This window comes from Gobio gobio, assembly GCF_949357685.1.
Source record: "Gobio gobio genome assembly, chromosome: 15".
NCBI lineage: Eukaryota > Metazoa > Chordata > Actinopteri > Cypriniformes > Gobionidae > Gobio > Gobio gobio.
The window spans coordinates 4,524,710-4,548,661 of NC_137108.1; the positions used below are offsets into that span (position 1 = coordinate 4,524,710).

The 23,952-nt window shown below is 38.0% G+C and overlaps 1 protein-coding gene across 1 annotated transcript in view; it reads right to left on the reverse strand.

Annotated features, from left to right (window-relative positions):
- Positions 1 to 4,514: 4,514 nt before the first annotated feature.
- The window catches only part of grik2 (glutamate receptor, ionotropic, kainate 2), a 342,712-nt gene continuing 323,274 nt past the window's right edge, over positions 4,515 to 23,952 (reverse strand). Inside the window, exons 15-16 of the mRNA XM_079836135.1 lie at positions 15,492 to 15,742; positions 4,515 to 4,781 (exon numbers count right to left, since the gene is read on the reverse strand). Of these exons, the coding sequence (XP_079692261.1) occupies positions 4,617 to 4,781; positions 15,492 to 15,742 (416 nt within the window). The 3' untranslated portion in view covers positions 4,515 to 4,616. The remainder of the gene's footprint in view (positions 4,782 to 15,491; positions 15,743 to 23,952) is intronic.

Here is a 23,952-nt window from a genome sequence, read left to right on the forward strand (position 1 = left end):
GCTTAAAGCCCAATCGGAACAGGAGATATGCACCCACAGATCCCATCCGGAGGACCTGGGCTTCAGGGTCAGTCTTCGACTCAGCCCAAATGAAGGCTTGACTCTCACAAGACCGTGCCTTGAAAATCAGGAGCATGAGGACCTTGTTCAAAGTGGGGCGTGACAGACTCCTGCCCTGTGTGACGGCAGAATAGCCTTCGACTCATGGGTGACCCCTATGTCGAATTGGCACACTTGGGAATGATGGCAGTAATTCTGGCCTTCAAGGAGTTCCAGCCAGTCATCATGTCCTGGTCTGCTCGGACAACAGGACAGAGGTTGCCTTTATAAACCACCAGGGAGATCTCAGGTCTCGCCCTCTGCACAAATTGACAAGCCGTCTTCTCCTATGGGCACAGAGGGACCTCCGCTCAGTGAGGGTGCGGTTCACATGGTTCATGTGCTGGGCTCCTCAAACAAAGTAGCAGACATGCTGTCACGCAGCGGACCATCCCTGGGGGAGAGGAGAATCCACTTCCAGGTGGTCCACGCAATATGGCACACCTTTAGTCAGCTGGATGTGGATCTCTTTGCGACAGCAGAGAACTCCCACTGCCAAACTTACTTCTCGAAGGAAATAGACACACTGTGCCTTTTATTCATTCCCTCCTGTAGCCCTGCTTTCGCAGGTCATCAGTCGGGAAGAAGCATGTGCTGGTTCATGTGCTGGGCTCCTCAAACAAAGTAGCAAACAAAGTAGCAGACATGCTGTCACGCAGCGGACCATCCCTGGGGGAGAGGAGAATCCACCTCCTGGTGGCACCACGCTGGCAGAACCAGCCCTGGTTCTGAGAATTGGTCCAGCTACGGTCAGCAGCTCCGTGTCCATACCGCCGAGGAGAGACCTTCTCTCCCAGGCAGGAGGGACTATCTGGCACCCTCAACTGGAGTAACTGCATGTTTGGCCCCTCGACTGGAGCCTCCAGGCCTTCCCCAAGAAGTCGTGAGAATGATCGACCTGACCCCTAGGAGTTAGGGCACACTCCACAAAAGGTATGGCCTCCTCTTGGGCGTGGTCCAGCAGAATCTCTATTGTAGACATCTGGGCGGCGACCGGCTGGTCCTCGCCATCCACTTTCATCAGATTTTACAACCTGGACATCCCTGCTCTTTAAGAACAGGTGTTGTCAGTCGAAGTGCTTGCGTAGCAGGATCCGACTGCGGTCCGAGCCTCTCCTTATGCATCTGATCACAGGGCCCTTCTTGAGCAGCAAATCAGCACATTAGAATGATTTGTGAAGGAGCATGTGACACTGAAGACTGGAGTAATGATGCTGAAAATTATTAAAATAGATAACACTTATTTTAAATTGTAATATGTCATGTGTCACATAATCTCGAATTAGAATAACTTACCCTCTTGAAGCAACATCTCTTCTCGACGAGGGCGGAGTAACCTGACTCACATGAGATCCACCAATAGCAAACCACAACCATCCAGCAATTCAATCAATTCCCCACAGACAAAATCAAGCCCCGTCCACCATTTGTTCTTCTCCCAGAAGCCGTTTCACTTGGATATACAGCACAATAGAAAAAGACTAGCACAACGTCTGTTTCATGAATGTTGTTTTTTTTTTGTATTGCGGTAAGTGAAGCTGTCACATCTCCTTGAGGTGATTATGTGGGAATGAGTGATATTTGTCCTGAATAAACAGAGAGAAAACAAAGGAGACCACAACCCAAGTGTGCTAACTTTTTTATTACTTCCTTGAAACTTGTGCATCAACTTAAGACAGGAAACTGTGTGCACTTCATTTTGTTTTCACAATATGGTCAAAATTAGTTTGTATCTGAAAAATCTTTAAATACATCTTATCCATTTGAAACCATTTACACACAACGTCTCGGCACTGAGTACTAGCAGTCTATTAGAAACCGGGGGCATTGAATATGAAGCACTTTAGCAGTCCTTTTCACTTTGTATATATGTATATATCACACTTCTGAATCTGTTTTGTCGCTTCTATTAATCTCAAGTAAAAATATCTTTCTTTAAATATGATTCCTTTACATGATAAAAATAGGATCTGTCCAAAATGTGTGTGTCACATCAACACTACCAGGCATGCTGGGCACTTCTCCTTGCTGTGTGCGTCTGTCATGAACACCGGCACAAACTCGTCCTCATGGAGGCCAGGTGAAATGATCCTGGATGTGTTCTGTCACATGGGGCTCATCCGTGCGGAAGCGCACCGGTCCCAGAGCCGTCACGACCTTAAGTTCTCCTGTGGGGATTCCACAGGCCGGCCGACCACCGTATCAAGAGAGAGATGCCAGTGATTGATTCGTGTTGATAAAAATTATTACAAAATGTTGATATTCTTTAATTGTACAAAACACCTTATTATTTTTTATAGAAATCTTACACTTGCACAAGTTTACATGAGGATTCTGTTTCTGAAATCACAAAGTACAAACATGTGACATTAAACTGAAATGTGATTACTGAAAAAAAATACAGACAAAATATTAATATCAGCCATGTGTGTTTATAGTTGCTGTGACCATCATAGAAAGAAATAAAAATAAAAAAGGATCATTCGTAAACCAAATAATAGATGCTTGAATATTTTGCAACTCGTTTATTGAATGAATTTATCTAGTTTTTGGAGAGTTTTTCGAGTGAATCTCATGAAATGTAATAACATTTTATTAGCAGGTGATATTTCACCTCGACTGAAAAGAAATGAATCAATACCATTATGTGTCATAGCATAAACGAAAACAAGCCTATTTTAGGACCACTGCTTTTATTTATTCGTTGTGAGATTATTGTCATGACAGTTAAAACATTTACCTGTTTTTACTACAATGAGAAAAAAAACGCACTACTATAATATAAATATATATGTATTTTGTATTTGTTATCACTCATTGTACTGCCTGTACTGCTCACTGAATTATATATAATGTAATGAGAATCACTAATTAGCATAAAGGAAATTACAAAAAAGGTAAAACCACAACAACAACAAAACCAATAAGGTAAAAAATAAATGTATTGTCCTATTATCTTTTCCAATAAAAGTGTCTTACTTTAAGAATGTTTACTGTATGTATTTTAAGTATGTTTTTACTGTAAATAAAGAACAAATTCTGATATTGATTCAGAAAATGGTGCAATACACATAAAAGTGTTACTTCACCCAAAAATAAAAATTCTGTCATTAATTCCTCACCCTCATGTCATCTCAAGACCTTCGTTCATCTTCAGAATAAAAATGAACATATTTTTGATGAAATCTAAGACCTTTCTAACCCTCTATAGACAGCAATTTAATTACGGTCCAGTAAGGTAGTAAAGGCATTATTAAAATAGTCCATGTGGTTCAACCTTAATTTTATGAAGCGACGAGAATACTAAACACAGTGCAGTGCTTTCGAAGCGATACGGTAGAATGGCGGCTTACCATTGGTCGAGGCTGTTCACGTGTGCACCACGACACATGCGTGTGATGCTGACGCAGGAGCTAGCCAATGGCGAGCCAACGTTCTGATGTAGAACTCGGAAGTGCTGCACTGTTTACACTATATCAACAGCGTTTTTTGCGCAAAAACGTATTCTCGTCGCTTCACAGAATTAAGGTTGAACCCCTGGAGTCACATGGACTATTTTAACGATGTCTTTACTACCTTTCTGGGCCTTGAAAGTGGTCGTTGTGTCGCTGTCTATGGAGGGGTCAGAGAGCTCTCGGATTTCATCAAAAATATCTTAATTTGTGTTCCGAAGACGAACGAAGGTCTTAAGGGTTTGGAACCACATGAGGCAGAGTAATTAATGACAATTTTAATTTTTGGGTGAATTAACCCCTTTAATATGTTTACGCAATGGTCCTAAATAAAAGGCATTTTGTATATTTTCCATCTTTAGTTTTTAGGTTGAAATGTGTTTTGGGCCTGGTGTGTTTTTGTGAGATTCACCCCTAGTCGTCGCAACGTTCGGCAGGGGCCTGAAAATGCCAACAAATTAAAGTGGTATATTGCCTGTTGCTCTGTCCTGCTTCCATTGCTTGTGAGTGTGGATGAGAAAGCTGATTTCAGTGATATTGCTGTGGCGCTCAGCAAACAGTGCTGCAAACCGTTTCCGAGTGGTTTTTAATTTGCTCCTAAAAGTAGCACAGGTACTGTATGTATTCAAATCTTCTGTATTTGTCAGGACACGTCTCCTCGTTCTCTATAAAGGACTCGGCTGCTCTCTGTGGACGGACAACTGCCAAGTGCTTCATCAAACCAAAAATAATACGAACATAATGAGCAGACAAACCTCCCTCCATCACACTCCTCTAGCTGTGTGTATTTCCTGCTAAAAGTTACCCTGAACGCTGGCACCGCTCAGTCTTTGCTCTGGTGGTGATCTGGAGCCATGAGGTAACTAAAATTTTGCCCAGATTCAAGTTATTTCCACAGGAAATATGTTTCAGTTTCTGCTGTTGTTTTCAGTAACTAATTGTTTGAAATGACATTGTTAAGATCCTCCCTTCCCCCGTATAGAAAACCGACTTCCTCCCCGCCCCAAATTTCTCCCCGTGAAGTTTCCTTCTCCAGGCTCGAGAAAGAGCGAGCTGGTGTCCGTTTTAAGCCATGGTCTCTTTGCCTGGCAGTCTTCGGTCATTAAAGGTGTGCATGTTGATGACTTCATCCGTTTTGACCATGACGGGCGGCTGCGGCTTGTGTTTGAGCCGTCGCTGGCACTTAAGGGAAACCCGGAGCTCATCCACCATGGCACTGCAGAAGGATCTCTGTGCAGACAGAAGAACACAGATGATTGGATGTTCCTTCGCGTCTGACACACAAACACACATACTCAGCTCCGGGAAAGGTGGAGGACAGTGGGGTCAGTGGGGGTCTGCGGGTGATGTGGGGTGATGGATAGCAGGGGGTAAAAGGTGAAAATGGAGACGGGATGGAACGATTGTGCTGGTGTCCGTGTGGATGCACAACATAACAAAAGCGATTTCTCCGTGGCAGATTTCACCTTGCTTCCTCCTGTCAGAATGCTGCATGATTTATTGATGCATATTATTTTCCTTCAGATTCAAATCCTGTATGGCGTATGGCCAATTAAACACACCCCACCCCACCACTCTCCAAACAAGAAACAAATGGTGGTGTTTTCAGCTGTGTAACGGTGAAGCAAGCAAACGTGATTGTCGTCCTGCATTTCAGCTCGGTAAATTATTAACATACCCATAATTCATCAGCCTTTATGGAGTCTATGACTTATTCAGATTTGTTTGGAAAAAGTATCAAATAAACACGAAAAAGAAAATGTAAAAATTGCCTATGAATAATTTCATCTTGCGTCTAACTTTGTGCTTTTGTGAACAATCAGACTTCATTCAACTGAGATACGTTTGTGAGTGACGTGAAGATATGAAATAATACAGTGCTTTCGATCAGTGTTCTTACCCAATGATCTGCTTTCTTCATATCGACATCCTCCACAATAGCCAATAACAGAACATTAGAAACTAGCTTAATATTACTAGCGCAGACTTTAATAATTGATGCTGATAATTCAGCCACACATACAAGATGTTGGGTTAAACACAAGTTATGCTCTGTGTACAGCTTTATGTTGTTGATTATCATAAGAAATAATATTCACTCTTCCCTCATTTGCACTAATGGAAGTATATGAGGCAATTGTGTACCATAGGAATAAAACATTGCAATAAATAAAAATAGTTGCATTTATTCTCAGGAATTTTAAGATAAATCAGGACTTCAATTACAAATAACTAAGAATGTCAATAAAGATCAAGAAATAGCAACCTTTAAACCAATGTTTCTCAACCTTTTTTTTTTTGCTAAGTAAAAAAATCCCACGACACACAAAATTGCAAAACATGCATTACTTCAAATGGCATTTAAAAGCTAGATATTATATTAAAAGCAGTACTCGCATTTAAAGGATTAGTTCACTTTCAAATAAACTTTTGCTTATAATTTACTCACCCCCTTGTCATCCAAGATATCCATGTCTTTCTGTCTTCAGTCGAAAAGAAATGAAGATTTTTGATGTAAAGATTTCAGGATATTTTTCCATATAATGGAAGTCAATAGACCTCAAACGGTTCAAGGTCCAAATGAGAGGTTCAGTACAGCTTCAAAAGGGCTTTAAACCACATCAAATGGTACCAGACGATCAATAAGGGTCTTATCTAGCGAAACGATTGGCCATTTTTTAAAAAATAAATAAAGTTTAAGTTTTATAAGCACAAATGCTCGCCTTGCTCTGTTCAGTGATGCGTGCTCGTGACGTCGCGTAAAACACAATTACGTTGAAAAGGTCACGCTAGACGCAGGCGGAAGTACCGAGTCAGTGTTTACAAATGAGCGGAAGGAGGACCGGATCCACATATTCAAACGTCTTTCCGCCTGCGTCTAGCGTGACCTTTTCAACGTAATTGCGTTTTACGTGACGTCACAAGCGCGCATAAATGAACAGAGCAAGGCAAGCATTTGTGCTTATAAAACTTAAACTTTATTTATTTATAAAAAAAAAAGACCAATCGTTTCACTAGATAAGACCCTTATTGATCGTCTGCTACCGTTTGATGTGGTTTAAAGCCCTTTTGAAGCTGTACTGAACCTCTCATTTGGACATTAAACCGTATGGGGTCTATTGACTTCCATTATATGGAGAAATATCCTGGAATCTTTTCATCAAAAATCTTCATTTCTTTTCGACTGAAGACAGAAAGACATGGATTTCTTGGATGAAAAGGGGGTGAGTAAATTATAAGCAAAAGTTTATTTGAAAGTGAACTAATCCTTTAATGTGAAACTTGAGCTTAAGTCAGGTAGGAACCCAATAAGGTCATAGTATGATGTTATTGGTAATGATAAAAAAACAATGTACAAATGTCGGGCGGAAACCTCGTCTTCAATTAAACACTGTCTTCGAAGTAGGTTTTGTGGCTTTAGCTTTGGTCAGACACTTGCACATGCATCATTATAATATTAACCTTTTATGAAAGTCAAGCTCAAATTGAGTTACAAGGTTTCTGACCAGCGAATGACAGATATATTTTGTCTGTCACAGGAACAGCCGCATCTGAGTCAGTCAGTTCATCGCATTACGGTTTAATTACAGGATTATATGGGCGCTCACTGTTCTTGTTGTTGAAAACTCATAATCAAAATCTCATGATACAAAAGTTGAAGCTATGCACAAGATACTTAAAACAGTACATTTGCTTCAACTAGACGGAAAAGACTAAGACTATTCTCCACTCTTCAAATACAAAAAAACATTAGCTTTTATGGACGTAATGTTTTTGAGTAAAGAAAATGTTGTACTTAAACATCAGTTCTTTATTTACCCTTGCATTAGAAACAAGCAGAGATTTCCAAACTGTGTGCGGCACGTTATTAAAGGGTTAGTTCACCTAAAAATGAAAATGTGATGTTTATCTGCTTACCCCCAGGGCATCCAAGATATATCCAAGATATAGGTGACTTTGTTTCTTCAGTGACGACATGTTGATGTCTTAAGACACGAAACGATCGGTTTGTGCGAGTATTTACATAATTTTTGGGCGTAGAGCGTAATGTCTATGCGCCGGAAGTGATCTCTCGCGCGTATCTCTACGCCATATCGTGTACATTGACCTCACTTACCGGAAGTCATCGCACGCAGAACGCTGTTGGACATAGTGGCGTATTAGAGGTTAAAAAATATGTAAATACTGTTCGGTTTCTCGCACAAACTGATCGTTTCATGTCTTAAGACATCAACATGTCGTCACGAGCCACAGGGTTTAATCTGGATTTGTATGTGGATGTTTTTTTACTCTCATAGTTCTCATACTCTCACGTGTTACCATTCACATGCATTATACGACTGACAGACTGGAACGGTCGGAGTTAAAAATCTTTATTTGTGTTCTACTGAAGAAACAAAGTCACCTATATCTTGGATGCCCTGGGGGTAAGCAGATAAACATAAAGTTTTCATTTTTGGGTGAACTATCCCTTTAATGGAGGCGGGTGGAGTTAGGAGGTTTGACTGACAGCCAATGGAGTTACAAGATTTTGACACAACTTCTTTCAAATGCTTTTTATTTGTTAAATATTTGTAAAAACACAGATGCAAAGGGTGATGAATAGACCAATAGACCAAAAATTACGAATGATAGAGATACAAGGTTTCGGCCAGACAGCGCAATGATATATTTTTTTTTTTGTAGCATTTATTTTTACCTGTTTTTTGGAATTTGATCATTTTCCACAGCACACCTGACAACCTGTCACAGCATACTAGTGTGCCGTGCCTCAGTGGTTGGGAAACACTGATTTAAACAGCTAAATTTTCCTTTAGATCCAACAACATAGTCAGAAAGACGTGATTAAGTCTGGATATAGAACATCAAGATATCAAACAAAAAAGAGGAAATGTATTATAACATATGTATACGCTTTCAGGAGTCAATGTACGATTTCGATTTCAATGTACATATACTTTCTACTAACTATAAGCAACTCTGCAACTACATGTCAACCAACTCTCATTAGAGTATTAGTAGACTGTTAAGGTTAGGGTTAGAATAAGTTGACATGTAGTTACAAAGTTACTTATAGTCAGTAGAATGTCTAGTGGACCATCAAAATAAAGTGTTACCAAGGATTCTTCTTTAGTAGTTCAAACTACAGTAAACTGGAATTCAACAGCAGAAAGCAGATGTGGAAGAATATTCATGTAAAATGTGCACAAAAAGAAAAACGAGAAGCAGAAACATTATAGTAATCCTTTTATTTAAACATTAACTAACTAAACTTGTATTAACAATGTAAATGATTTTAACCAGACGTAAATAAATCTGTTTTTGTGTTCTGATGGTGGAGGGAGAAACCGCAGGATATCTACATCACATTATGTGAGAACCATTTATACATTTTTATCTAAAGCAATAAGATTGTTGGTCAGACTGTTGGCTCTTTCCTAATCTTACAAAATAGAGGCAATTATAAAATGCTAATTTCTGGGGAATGTGCTGCTGAGGAGGAAGAGGCATTTCCATATGATGTTTTTTTTTTTGCAGTGTAAGAAAAAAAAACTGAACAAATCTCAAGTCATCTACAAAAATACTTTAATTGCCTCTATCATTTTCAATTGCAAGATATGATACCTGATTTACATCCTCTCAAGTGTGTGTTTGCACCAACAAAAACATATATAGCATTGCCATATTGAATTAAAATACTGACAAAATCAATCATCAATCTTGGTTTTTGATACACTCTGTTCAACACCATAAATTTAATAAATTATAAATGTTAAAACACTTTACAATAAGGTTGGGTTACACTTTATTTTAAGGTGTCATTGTTACAGTGCAATTATATATAGTAATGTTGATTAACAATATGTACTTACTATAGGGTTAGGGTTTGGTTGAGTGTTAGTTGCATGTAATTATGCATAATTTACTGTTTTTACTATGGTAAATACATGTAACAAGGACACTGTACAATAAAAAGTGTTACCTAAGGTTGTTTTGTTGGTTAATTCATTAACTAACATAAACTAACAATGAGCAATAGCTACATTTGTTACATTATTGGAAATTATGGAAATTATGGAAATACAACTGTTGATTATTAGTTCATGTTAGCTCAGGTCCAGTTTTTCTTATTTTAATAAAGTATGATTAAATGTTGAAATGAACATAAGACAAATAAAATGCTTTACTAGACTTTTCTATAGTTCATGCTATCTTTAACTAATATTAACAAATTAAACCTTATTGTAAAGTGTTACCATTTGTTGTAATAAATAAACTTGAGCCAATGATTAGTCTAAAAACCTTTACAGATTCAGGGACCTTAAACCCAGACTTGCAGCCAACCCAGGGACCCCCAATATCAACAAACTAAACTTTCTGAGTAACATTTCATAATAACTCTAATTAAGAAGATTAACTAAAGCCGTGTTTCCACCGCAGTAACTTTCCCCAGGAACTAGGGACTTTGGGCTGGTACTCGGTGGGTTTCAACCACAGGGACCAGGGTCTAAATTAAGTTCCAGGTAAATATTTCCCCCTCAGAAAGTCCCTGCTGGCGAGGTAGTACTTTTTTAAAAATTCAGGAACTTTCGGGGGTGGGACTTGGGCGAACATGCAGAACATGCTGATTGGTTGAGTTCACGCAGCATTTTGATTGGTCGACTTGACGCAGCATTTTATTTCAACCATTATTTTTAAAAGTCTGGTGCGGTGCCTGCAGTAAGAGTTGTTTACTATTCGAATCAACAATGGAGTTTAAAAAACCGCTGGGCCTTTATTTGCAATGGACTAAATCCAGTGGGAACTGTAAAGTCGACGCACGCAGTCCTACGTCACCGGACTAATCTTCACTGTACTTTAGACCGAGATGGAAACGCAGACAGCCACAGGTCTGGGGGAAAAATAGTTCCTGGGACAAATTCCGGGTAATTTCGGTGGAAACAGGGCTTAACATTATTTACACCAGTGTTTCTCAACTAGTGGGTTGCAAGACCGTTTTTTTGTGGGTCGCGGAGTGTGCAGTCAAAGAAATAAAAAAAACTAATTCTAAATGTTTTACTGATGCAAGATTTTTATTTTGAAAACCGCAAAAGCTGTTGACTCTTCTGTCAGACGCCGTTTGAGTAAAGAGTGCCTGAGAGAAACGTGTTGTCCAGATTCAGTATCTGCTGTCGGATGAGATGTTGTCAGGTCATCATTATTTTAACGTTTTTTTTTGTTCAAAATAAAAAGTCTCTCAACTCTGAAAGACGAACTTTACTCTCCAGTCAGACGTTATACTGGAGACTGGTGGCTCATACAGACTTACTTACTTTATTATATTAACAAAACAAAAACAAACAAAACTAGTTTGGAACTCGCTGTAAAAAGTGATCAGAAGACTAAACTTTAAAAAAGTGAGGGAACTCGTTGTTGCCTTAAAATTAATAAGTAATAAACGTAACGCGTAGTTGAAAAAAAAGTTTTTTTTCATTAATTACGCATGAAGTTTATTTACTTAATTTTAAGGCAACGAGTTTCCTTACTTTTTTTAAAGTCAACTAATGTTAACTATGTTAAGTAAAATAGGGCCTTGTGTGTGTCAACCATTTTTGAGAAATAAAATTCCCAAAAATGTGTGCAACGACTTAATGACCATGGAAAAGTGTGGGTCAAAGGGCCAAAAGCAGTTGAGAACCACTGATTTACACAATATATAACATATTCAAACTGTTAGAAATGTCATGAAATATAGGTCTTTTTCTTTCTGTATGTCTCCACAGACCCACCCAAGTAGAACTCAGTATCATTGGCCAGTCGGCTTATCATGTCAATGTAATCATTAAACAAGAATCAGACAACAAAACAATGCCTTGCCAGAATATCTGTGAATGTCAATACGATGGCTTACAGCAAACAAACAAAAGCACTTAGAGAGATCGATACAATGAATCTGAGATGAGTATAAAATACACTTCTTCCACTGAAAGTGAATAAACGGAGCTGTGCTTTTGGGTACTCAGAAGACAACCATCAATACTGAAGCTGGCACGTGTGATGCTGTCATTGTAGTTGAACAAAGACAAACAGTACTAGGTTAACCATATTTAGGGTGCAACGCTTCAAACAAACAATGACCTCTTTAAAGATAACCAAACTTAGGCCATCTCAGTGTCCACCGTGCAGTTTGCTCCGCATGTGAGAACACACAGCCTGGAAGGTTCACTCTAAAAATGTTTGGGTCAAATATGGACATATCATTGGTTTACATTTGGGATGCACCGATATGAAAATTTTGGCCGATATAGATAACCGATAATTATTTATATTTGAAAGCCGATAACCAATATATTGGCTGATAAATCTAAATCCGAATTTTTTACATAATTTTTGAGAGCCTGAGTACAAAAACAAAAGTCTCGCCATTAAAAGCCATGTCCCAAACACACAATTGCACTTAACTGTACTTTACTTTTCAAAGTGATTTCAATCCTATTTCAAGCAATTCAAGACTGTCTCAGCTGCAGGAAATAATTCACTATTTATCAAATTTTAACAATATCGATAACGATAACATTAAAAATTATAGCTGCAAGCAGTAATTATCGGGGCCAAGCACAAAAAGGAACAATATGACATGCAAGCATGGCTGGGAGCTACAGAAAACTGGCAACAATAAATATTATTAGCATTTTTGGAAATTTTATCATAACCTTTAAACCACAAGGTGTCGCTGTCTCAACTTTTTGAGTACCTTCAGGGCATGGTCCCGATGACACACACAGAGTTTCATAATTATACGCTAATGCATTTGTAAAATACAGAATTTTAGAACAAAATGCTAAATTTCACATCCTCTGACCAGTAGGTGGAGCTGTGCTGAAACGCTGCATGTGGCCTCAGGTCATGCTTGGGATGACATATACCAAGTTTGGACTGAATACACTAAAGCATTGCGAAGATATAGCCTCGGGTCCAATTTGGCACGCTCTTCGTTGAATTTCGTTTGCACGTCATTTGAGAATGGTTGGGTTTACCAAAAAGCTTTTGATAACTTTTTGCCAGCATGGTCTGAAAATTATCTGATAAAAAATATTTAGGGCGTGAACATTTTCATGACAGAAAATGACGTCATAGGGTACAATCGAATCGACTTGAGGGGAAAAGAGATTGGGAAATAATTGTGTTTCTATCACTTATGGTTCAAAAGTTATTAACATAAATGTAATTGAAACTTTGGACAGTTGGTGGCACTAGAGGGATAGAGTTAGAGGCTCTAAATTTGCTGTGGTGAATGTTTGGTCTGACCTCTATCAGAGTGTGCCAAATTTGTACAATACGGTTCTATGGGCTGCCATAGACTCCTATTGCGGAAGAAGACGAAGAGAACTAACAGATACTGTACAATAGGTGCCATCGCACCATTCCGTGTTTGGCCCCTAATGAACATATATCAGCCAATATCAATATAGTGGCACATGTATTGTGCATCTCTAGTTTATGGTTGGGTTTGTCCATATTTGACTCAAACATGGTTTGAAACAACCCAGCATTTTTTAGAGTGTACTATTTCCAAACCAACCTCATTGGAAAAACGTTCCTGTGGTGACATTTTTGCAAAATGATCATCTGTCAACGTTTTATTGCATTGATTGTTGTACATATCGCAGCAGTTCTGAACTGTCTGGTGAGTGGCGCTTAAAGGAGCATTAAGCTCTAATGTGTTTGTACATAACATACCACCTACACTAAGCCCTAAACATACTGATAGTGTTAAATAAAGCAAAGATACAAACACATTTGCTGAAAAAAACGTGCCAATTTAGCTGCTTCTACAAGTCTTTGATCTCTTTTATTGTGACTCTTCACATCTCAAGTGCACTGCAAGTATCAGGTGAGCAACTGAGCATGTCTACCACATCAGAAAAGCCACACATATGGAACTGATTATGTGATGCAAATGTCAAAATGTATTAGATAACAAATCATGCACTATGGTAAAAGTGCTTTGAGGTCATAACACAGTATTGTGCAAGGAACCGCACAAAAATAAGTCTTTATTAATCGATAATCTACCCCATAATCATAATTTGTGTTAAAAGGAATACAAGGTTGGTGTTTTACTGCATCTAATGTTAATTTCTGCTGGTAACTGCAGTGATTTGTATGTATTGGTATGTGTTTTGAGTTTTGCGCAAATTAGGTGGAAGCGTTTTTCCATTGAGCATGTGTTTCCGATTTCGCTGGTGATTATAGAATAATGACTATTCTAACTAATTTATTGACTGCAAAAATGATTGTAAAATAAACAAGGACAATTAAATGTCATCTTTCAGTTACATAAAAATATTGATGCTTAGTGATGAAAGTGGAAAATGATGACAAATATATTATAATTGATTAATAACATTCAGGCCCACTTTATGTTGAGTGTTTTTAACTACTGTGCACTAACATTTAAATTAATAAATTAATTAATACACAATATAAGTGTACACAATGAGTGCATTGTATCAAAACAATGCACTCATTGTGTACACTTATATTGTTAAAAAAAGAAACTGCATGTAATTACAGCAGCAATTAATTTCTGTAATTACATTTCTAAATACATTGTTGACACTTCCCTTGCACCTTAATCCTTAATAAACACCTTAAACTTACCCATACCACCACACCTGTCCCTAACTTTACCCTTAAACTTACCCACACCACCACACCTGTCCCTAACTTTACCCTTAAACTTACCCATACCACCACACCTGTCCCTAACTTTACCCTTAAACTTACCCATACCACCACACCTGTCCATAACTTTACCCTTAAACTTACCCACACCACCACACCTGTCCCTAACTTTACCCTTAAACTTACCCATACCACCACACCTGTCCCTAACTTTACCCTTTAACTTACCCATACCACCACACCTGTCTCTAACTCATACCCATACCCCACCTCAATAGCAGCAAAAGTGTTTTGCAATACATTATCAACACGCTCAATGCATTGTACTTATTTTTAAGTACATAGTAGTTAAAGACACCTAATATAAAAAGTGTGACCTAAAAGTCTAATAGGACAGTGTTAATGCAAGGGGAACTAGATACTTGTTTTCATCCACTCAAGTGACATTTGGTTATTTTAAAGAAGCCTTTGTGGATTACACCCAGTAACTACATTATCAAATGGAATTTCCTGCTAAGTTAATTATAATAGAAAATTAAAAGAACATGAAATCATAACCAACCAATAAATAAATAAACAAATATGTAATATCAAGCAAACTGCAGTCTAGTGAGTGAAATCACAGCTCATGTGTAGAATTTAATTTGCCAGTAAATTCCGTAAGAGCCTTAAACATCATATTTGTGATGGGAAAAGGAAAGAGTGAGAGAACTGGAGTTCATTCATTTCCAAGTAGTTTTTCTACCTCATAATGGACTGTACACTTCAAGCATCTACTAGTTCAGTAGATCAAGTATTCGAGTGGATAAGGGAAACAACAACACTTCTGTTGAGGTGAGATGACACAATGGCGGCCATTTGAGCAAGTAAAGCCCAAGCCCTTCTGTCTTCAGAGACTTACATCAAGAAGGACTGTTTGCTCTCCAGAAACAGGCTCTGTCTGTAAAATATTACCAGTGAAATATACCTCACGCTTTGCTCTCAATACCACAACATCAAAGCTAATTTTAGACAGAATTTATATTGTTTGCATTGATCTGTAACAGATCCTTTCATACTCAGAGGCATTAGTTGGACTCATCTGACTGGCTGGCTTATAATACCCACAATACCCTCGCTGATGAAACACAAAATTGCAACCCCGTTTCTCGTGATTATATGTGATTTATTTTCTCTAAAGAGACGTGCATAATAACCCTAGACTCTTTTAAGTATATCCTAACAGATTACAAATGTTCATTGCGGTCCAGAAATGTGAAAGTGTTGCTTTACCTTTTCCAGCTGTGCGTTTTGTTTGGACTTATAGAGAAACTCCCCAACTGCCACAAACACAGAGAGGACGAGTCCCGCAGCCAACACTATGAAAATGCCACCGATGTTCTGGACGCCCAGTGCGCTGGCCTCTTTGTTCTCCTCCTCGGGACAGCCGTTTCCTCGCCACCACTTCTCCTTCATCATGTGCAGCTTCCCTTCTTCCTGTAGCTGCAGGATTGCGATGGTGATCTTATCTCGGTACGGGGAGCCTGATGGGTCAGAAAGGGGAAACTGATTTAATAAAGATGCTGAGAATTCGTTCTGCTTAGCATCTGTTTATTTCTGGTGGTCAAGTGGGTGACATCTCACAAAATTGTCAAGAACGTGTCACATTCTTGACATGTCGGGTCATATTTCACCTCATAATCAGGGCCACACTTTATATTAGTTGGACTTAACTACTACATACTAACATTAAAATACCAACAAGATTCACTGTGTAACTACATGTTCTTCTGGAAAATGTCCACATTTACTGCTAATGTTTAGTTTAGGGTGATGATTTTAGGGTATACAGTTTTTGGGTTGGGTTACGGTTAGGGATAACTACAAATGTTAATTAAATGCACATACTTTAAATGTTATAACAATGCTTGTGTTGTATGTATAAGTACTGTATATTGCATCAAATGGTGAACTGGTTAACACTTTCCCCAACAGCAATTTATTTTCAAGTTGCCAGCCAATGCCAACATTTTTAATCATATTCCCAATACCCATGGCCCCCAGAATACTGTCAATATATCAAAAGAAAGAACAAAACAACTGCTTTAAAAAAAAAAAACTAGTAAGTTTCATAACAGTTTCAGGTTCATAACAAACAAAAAAACAGGAAATCGTGTTTTTAATCAAAGACTTTGTCCGGATCGAATCCAAACGATGATCAAAACACAGATGGAGTAGATCAAGTGGAGTCCATTAACACCCCCAAAGCTTCAGTCATTTCCTCTTAGTGGGTGCAACATTTTATTCTGTAACATTAGGCAGTTTTGATCTTGAATGCTGATACGTGTGTAAACGACTTCTAGCCGCTCCTTCTGGTTTACGCAGAACATCATCTTCACTTGTTTTTGGATCCAGAGATTCTGTACTCTTTCATAAAATGTGTAATAGCACCCCCTACCGTATAACAGTAAAAACATGGATTGCTGGAAAAACTTGACAATGGCAGGGAAAGAGTTAAAAGAGTTCTTAAACAACATCTGCAAAGTTACGACGCTCAAAGTTCAATGCAAAGGGAGATATTTTATTTTACAGAAATCGCTTTTTAAGGACTCCAACAAACGGCTGACAGGGACTACAACAAGCTTCCTCACAGGTTAGTGACATCACAAACCCTACCGTTTACATAAACCCTTCCCCCAGGAACACACAACAATAGAGGCCATGTTGGGCGGCTTTAGAGAAGAGGAAGAGTTGTTGTAGTAGAGTGTTGTTGCCATGCCATCAAAACGCTGTTATTTTCACCCCTTCATGGACTCTGTCGTATTAGCATAGACAAGTTGTCTCATAAGCAGCTCAGTTGTTTTGTTGTTGGATGTAAGCGTGAACACAACAGTCTTCATGTACTCCCGACATCTGAGCCGCTGAAGACGCAGCGGATACGTTTTGTTTTTGAAGAGAATGCGTCCCCACATACCTAATGTCTGTCCGAATCATTTTACACTGCTTTGTGAACGAGGGTCAATACAAGGGGACAATACAAAACACAGGTTTTGTTTAAAAGTTTTTACACAAGGATGGATCAGTACCAGCTGTTCGTGATCCAGCTTATAGAGCGATGGTCATGGCAGTAAAGGGAAAGGGAGAACACGCACTTTATTACAGTTCATCAGAGTCATTTTACGGATATGAAGTTTACAGGCATATGGTCTGCATTTATTTGATTATTATTTTTATTTTTTTTACTGTTAGTTGTAACAAGTGTTTTTGTGTATTTTGCTGTGTATGCTGATGATAATGCAAAGGAGAGAGAGAGTTTATGGACAGGACTTTAATGCACACTTCTTGTACTGTGTTTTATTCAGCTCTTATTACACGGCTCTGTGGAATACTTGATTCTGATTGGTCAATCGCGCATTTCAGCGTTGTGTTATTCCCAGATAACAACTGCCAAAGTGAATAACACACCGCTCATCCGGGTTACTACGAGTTATCTTGACTGGTACTACTTATATGCTTAACGTGTCACTCCGCTGTCGACTGTCTGGCGCCATCTTGTGACTGAAAAACATTTAACCACCACGGGTTACAATGGAAGACTTCAGCATTCATTTCAACATATATGGTAAAAACAAATCTTTTCAGCAATGGATAAAGGCTCAAAGCAGTTTGGAACTTTTTTTTCTTCACGGAAGCTTTGCATAAGAGCTAATAAAATATTTAAACTCAAGACAATATTTTGTATCTAATTTACTTGAGACAATTAGCCGCGTAATAAGCGGGATAATGTACATCCAGCCGGTTGTTATCGCAGAATAAAACATTTATTCTGCGATAACAACTGGCTGAATGTATATTATCCCTTACTTATGGTGATTTCTGGAGTAAAAACAGATGCTTTATCTTTTGTGTGATGTACAATAAACTTCATAAAACTCATCAGTAAAGTTTTGACAGGGTCAGCTACAGTAGGCTTGTACTAACAATGGATGAAAGCAAGATGACAACATGAGTAATTAAACTAAACTATATATGTTCTATCTCCATGCAGCAGATATTCTCTGGCTCTGTAGGCAGTATTGTCCGACTCTGGTTTGAACTGAACAAAGCTACTGACAGTTTCTGACATTTTCAGTGCGCAAGATTGTCCTGTTTTGTTGTTGCCGGTATGTAGCATGAGCTCTTAAAGCTCCACCCTCTTCTAGAAAGAGGGCCGGGAGCAGCAACTCATTTACATTTAAAAGGACATGCACAAAAACGGCACATTTTTGCTCACCCCGAAAGAGTGGCAATTTTAACATGCTATAAAAAATGATCTGTGGGGTATTTTGAGCTAAAACTTGACACACACTCTGGGGATATCAGAGACTTATTTTACATCTTGTAAAAAGGGGCATAATAGGTATATAAAGTGTGACCAAAAGAAGATTTATTTTGCTTTAAAAAAAACCCAAAGACTATTTTGATGAGAACCAGATCAGTGAACATTTCCCCCCCTAAAGAATCAGTTCTTGTTCACAAAACGGACTGAACAATTTGTTCAAGAAAATCACTGCCTCAATGATTCGGTAACAGCGGTTCTCTACTTAACAGCTCACTGGAGGGGAAGATTATAAGTGAATCACAAATTAAATTTCAGTCTGTTGGTGAAATGCTTGGCTTCAGAAGACCTTGAATACAGCATATCAGTATTGCCTACCTCAAGCTTAACATTCATGGTGAATGTAAAACGCTGTTGTTTAAAAAAAAAAACTTGCATAAAGACTCAATTTCAGCAATGCTATGCAAAAAATAAATATTTCAATATTATTAAAATTAATATTGTATAAAGTATAAAGTGAGTTTGTGAGAAAATACATACCAAGACTAAAAGTTGATGTATACACATTTCTAATTCATGGCTCTACTACAAGGCTTTGAGAAAAGCTGAGACATTGAAAAAGAAACATGTTTGTCACTTCAGCGGTGCAAGAATATGTTTCTCACAGTCGTGCAAGCTGTACAAAGGTGAGAAAAACAGACACAAATGCAGTACGAGCCATAAAAACCTAATGCTGTTTGTTGAAACACTGCTCCCAGGGTGCCATTGATAACACACCAATAAAACCCAATTACATTCGAGGGACTGGCATTTCCCTCATTTATCTATTTATTTTCTGTCTAATTAAAAGTAGTTGCTATTCTTAATTTGATGTAATGTTTCCTTCTGGGCCTCCTCACGGGCTTCATAACTCTCCCTGATTCCTATCAGCCATTTCACCTCCCTCGCAAAAAGAGGTAAACAGGTCGCGTTCCCTTCGTTCAGCATAGATCAAAAACGGCTGGAGAAGTGATTCTCATGTCGTTTGAAATATGAGGTAGAACAAGAGCACTCACGAATCTCGCTGATCCTTTCATGTTGTAATAGTGGTACTGCTGTAGTTAACTCTCTATAATAAGGACTGTACTATTGCCTGAATAATAGACAACTCAAATGTTCTTTTGCTCAAATGCACCACACAAGTACATGGAGCACAAAGTGCTCTTTATTTGCCGAAATCAAACTCGCATTTCTTTCATGCTCACTGTTAGCACTTAGAGAGGGTTTTGTATAATAGTAGAGCAGTAATTTGGATGGTTTTAGTGACTATCATTTTCACCTACTGTATAACAACACATGCATTGTATATCCATGGACTAGATCCAATTTTCTCCATCAAAATTTTTTCCAGCATATATCTTTTACATTTGTATATTTTCCCTGTTGCATCAAATGCCTTAAAAAACTGTCCAAACATTAGAATCATTTCGATAAATTAATTGACTTTGTTGTTAATATTGGAGTATACATTTCCTTTTTAAGATAATAGGGGTAAAAAAGCATATATGCAGAAAGAGGTAGAATTTTGCAACAGCTTTTTACTTATCTCTCTTGCTCAAATAAAAAATAAAAAAATCTTTGTATTTCAATATCAATCGAAATAGATGGGGAAATTAAAAAAATGTAAACCTGAAATAATTGAATAACAATAATAAAACACTTTATGGTTTTAATTTCATTTTACTTACTCATGTTTTTACTTACACATCTATCTCTTTTCAAACAGATTACATAAACACAGAATATTTGTTTACATTATTTAAAACCTGACATTTCAACGTTTCTTTAGACATATGTCTCATGTTTGTGAGACAATTATTCACTAAGCTAGAGGTCATTTTCTGAAGACTATCTGAATGAACATCTTTGACAGTAGGGATGCCACATGCCGTTTTTTTTCGGTTTTGCATTTAATTAATAATTTTTCTACAAATTCTATAATTTGCCTCCATCCCAATACTTAACAACGCGACATACATTCACATCACACGTTAGTGGTAGAGTTATTCTCACAGAACACTATATTCACAATCACCAAAGTTCATTATTTGCATGCGTTTTAAAGCCTTGCCGGCTCATTCGCGTGCACGGTTTTAACATGCGCTTTTCCAAGCGCGCACACTAAACGCCTGTCAAACACGCGATTACAGAACTAAATAGTCATCTTGCTGCGCTAATACTGTCAAATACACACAAAGTTAACATAAACACAGTCGGTTATGTGTAAAACGAAAGTAAAATCGGCGTGTGTCTGTATATTAGATGCACGCAGGTCTTAAATTGACAACAGCGCAGCCTATAGTGAACACGCTGTCCTTAAAGGGACAGTTCACCTCTAAAATGATGTCAATATTGTCTCACTCTAATGTTGTTTCAAACCTGTATTCATTTCTCGATGACAGAATTTTCATTTTTGAATGAACTATCCCTTTAATGTTAATACAACAACAAAAGACAAAGAGAAAATCACTCACTGCTCTTGACTGAAAAACTAATACAGTAGCTTTAATAAGAATCAATGTATATTTTATAGTGAAGTCTATGTAGTTTTTTATTTTTACATTCATTCATTCAATTTCATACTTTAATGCTGCTGTACAGCTCTGAGCTGCCAGTGTAAATCTTTATATATATATATATATATATATATATATATATATATATATATATATATATATATATATATATATATATATATATATATATATATATATATATATATATATATATATATATATTTATTTATTTATTTATTTATTTTTTATATTATACAATACACTCGCCTAAGAATAGAATAACAAAAAAATTGTGACAAGCCATCAGATCCGAACCGAACCGAAAACCGTGGTTAAAAACCGAGGTATGTATTGAACCGTGGACTAACTGTATTGTTGCATCCCAATTTGAAAGAGATGCTGCAGATTGCGCATCATGTTTGTTTTCTTCATTTTGCAAAAAGCAAAACATTTTGTTTTTATTGTGACTGTACACACACAAAAAAGAAACTTAACAGATTATAATGATGTATAACACTTGCCTGAATGATTAAAAAACGAGTCTCTTTGGCACTGATAAGAAAAAAAGCGAGCCGGTCGCGCCGACTCGAGGGGGTTAAAGGGTACTAACACACAGAGTTTCAGCCAATCTCATGTTATTCTTGAGTGCCTATAGAGTAGTGTTGCATCCTTCATATCTCAGAAGAGTCTTTAGTTTTATCATATTTATAAAAGACAGATACGCCATATCGATTCTTTCAGGAAATAGCCAAACTCGTGGAGGCGTGCAGTGGGCGGAGCTAAAGAGTCACGGGCACACACACACACCACCTGTGGTTTCCACACATGACCGGGAACAAACAAACACACTTGCAGAACTCCGTTGCTGCTCCGGAAAAACAAACTGCATCCACTGTTTCCTTAACGCTGGGTTATTTGGGAAGCTGAACAAGGTTATCTTTCCCTCACAACCAGAAACACACTTCTTTAGTGACATTGTTGATTTTGTGGTCTAAAAACATGACAGTACTGCCGACGGCTTCTGTCTCTATCTGTGTGTGTGTGTGCGCGCGTGCTCATCCGGAAGAAGTGCCCATGCAAGGAATTCCACCCTTTATGATGTCATACAGGGCCATACTCGGGAAAAAAAACGTTCCGAAACTTGTTCGAATCCTGAATGAGTGTATTTGGCACAGAAATACTCCATCATATGTCCAACTCGTGTTTTAAAAAATTGTGTCCATAGCATGTAAATCAACACTTTAACAGTATAAATAAGTCAGAATGCATGAAATAACACTAAACCCCCCTTTAAATTACACAAAACAAAAACCAAAAGTCAACTGATAAAAATTGTAAATTAGGCAAAAAATATGTGCTTGACCACTTTCATGAGATTCACTTAACTGATGTGCAGTACTCTTTCACTGAAACAAAAAGGTGGAATAATATAATAAAAAGCCTGAATACAGACATCAAAATCCCTATTCTGCAACATCAAAGACAAGTAACACAATGAATCATTGATACACTAGAACAGCAAGGTTCTTCAAATGCATGCCTGTATATATAGCAAATGGACGAGGTACCTTTAGTAAGTAAGAACAGAAGATAGCTTAAATAAATGAATTGGATTCTAGTAGCTCCTCATGCACAAGTAAACTCCTGACAGATGTTTGATGACATGGCATTGTGCATGACTCTTCTTAATGATGCCTCCAGGGACGGGGCCCGTCCACAGGCTGAAAGCTGACTGGGGGGCTTTCTATTTCCACAATCCTCAAGGGGCAAGTGGCACAGCCCTGAAACATTGATATAAACTGCAAGTGCTACACACATTTAACAAGACAATGAAGTCGCAAGTGAAAAAGGAGCTCACGGCGAAGAGTGCAAGTGTTCCGATGATGAAATACTTCTAGTCACTACTATCTCAGATTACACTGCAAAGTAATTTACTTTATGCCATTTGCATGCTAACTTCTAGAAAAGTGTTAACATTGTAGTTTCTGTTGCTGAACCAATGGTGTGAGATTGGAATACATGTTTTGAACAATAGAAAAAGGGAGGGGGGAATTTGGGAAACCAATTTGGAAATTGGTCTGGAAAATGAGTTGTGGTTTCACTGCACTTGTGAAAAACAAGTGCACTTACTTGTAGTGAATGTGCACCTGCAGCATTATTCAAATCTTAAAAGTATACACTTTACAAAATCTTGTGTTATTTTTTTATACCCACATCCTGGGTTGAGCCTTTTGGGTTATTTTTTCAGTGTTTGGGTAGTTTTTGCATTACCCAGATCCTGGGTCAGACAGTTGAGGGCTGTGCAAAACTATACTATACGGTTATCGCAAAAACAAATTCCCCCACGTATAGCGTATCGATATTACAACCGCTAGAATTTATCTTTTTTTTTTTTAAATCATGTGTAAATGGATTTAAAAAGACGTTCAAATTTCAAAATATGCTATACTGTAAAATATGGTCGAATAAAGGAATTATCATGCAAACCAGTGGTTGGTTTAATTCATGTATCCCATACCACCACACCTGTCCCTAACTTTACCCTTAAACTTACCCACACCACCACACCTGTCCCTAACTTTACCCTTAAACTTACCCATACCACCACACCTGTCCCTAACTTTACCCTTAAACTTAACCATACCACCACACCTGTCCCTAACTTTACCCTTAAACTTACCCATACCACCACACCTGTCCCTAACTTTACCCTTAAACTTACCCATCCCACCACACCTGTCCCTAACTTTACCATTAAACTTACCCATACCACCACACCTGCCCCTAACTTTACCCTTAAACTTACCCATCCCACCACACCTGACCCTAACTTTACCCTTAAACTTACCCATACCACCACACCTGTCCCTAACTTTACCAT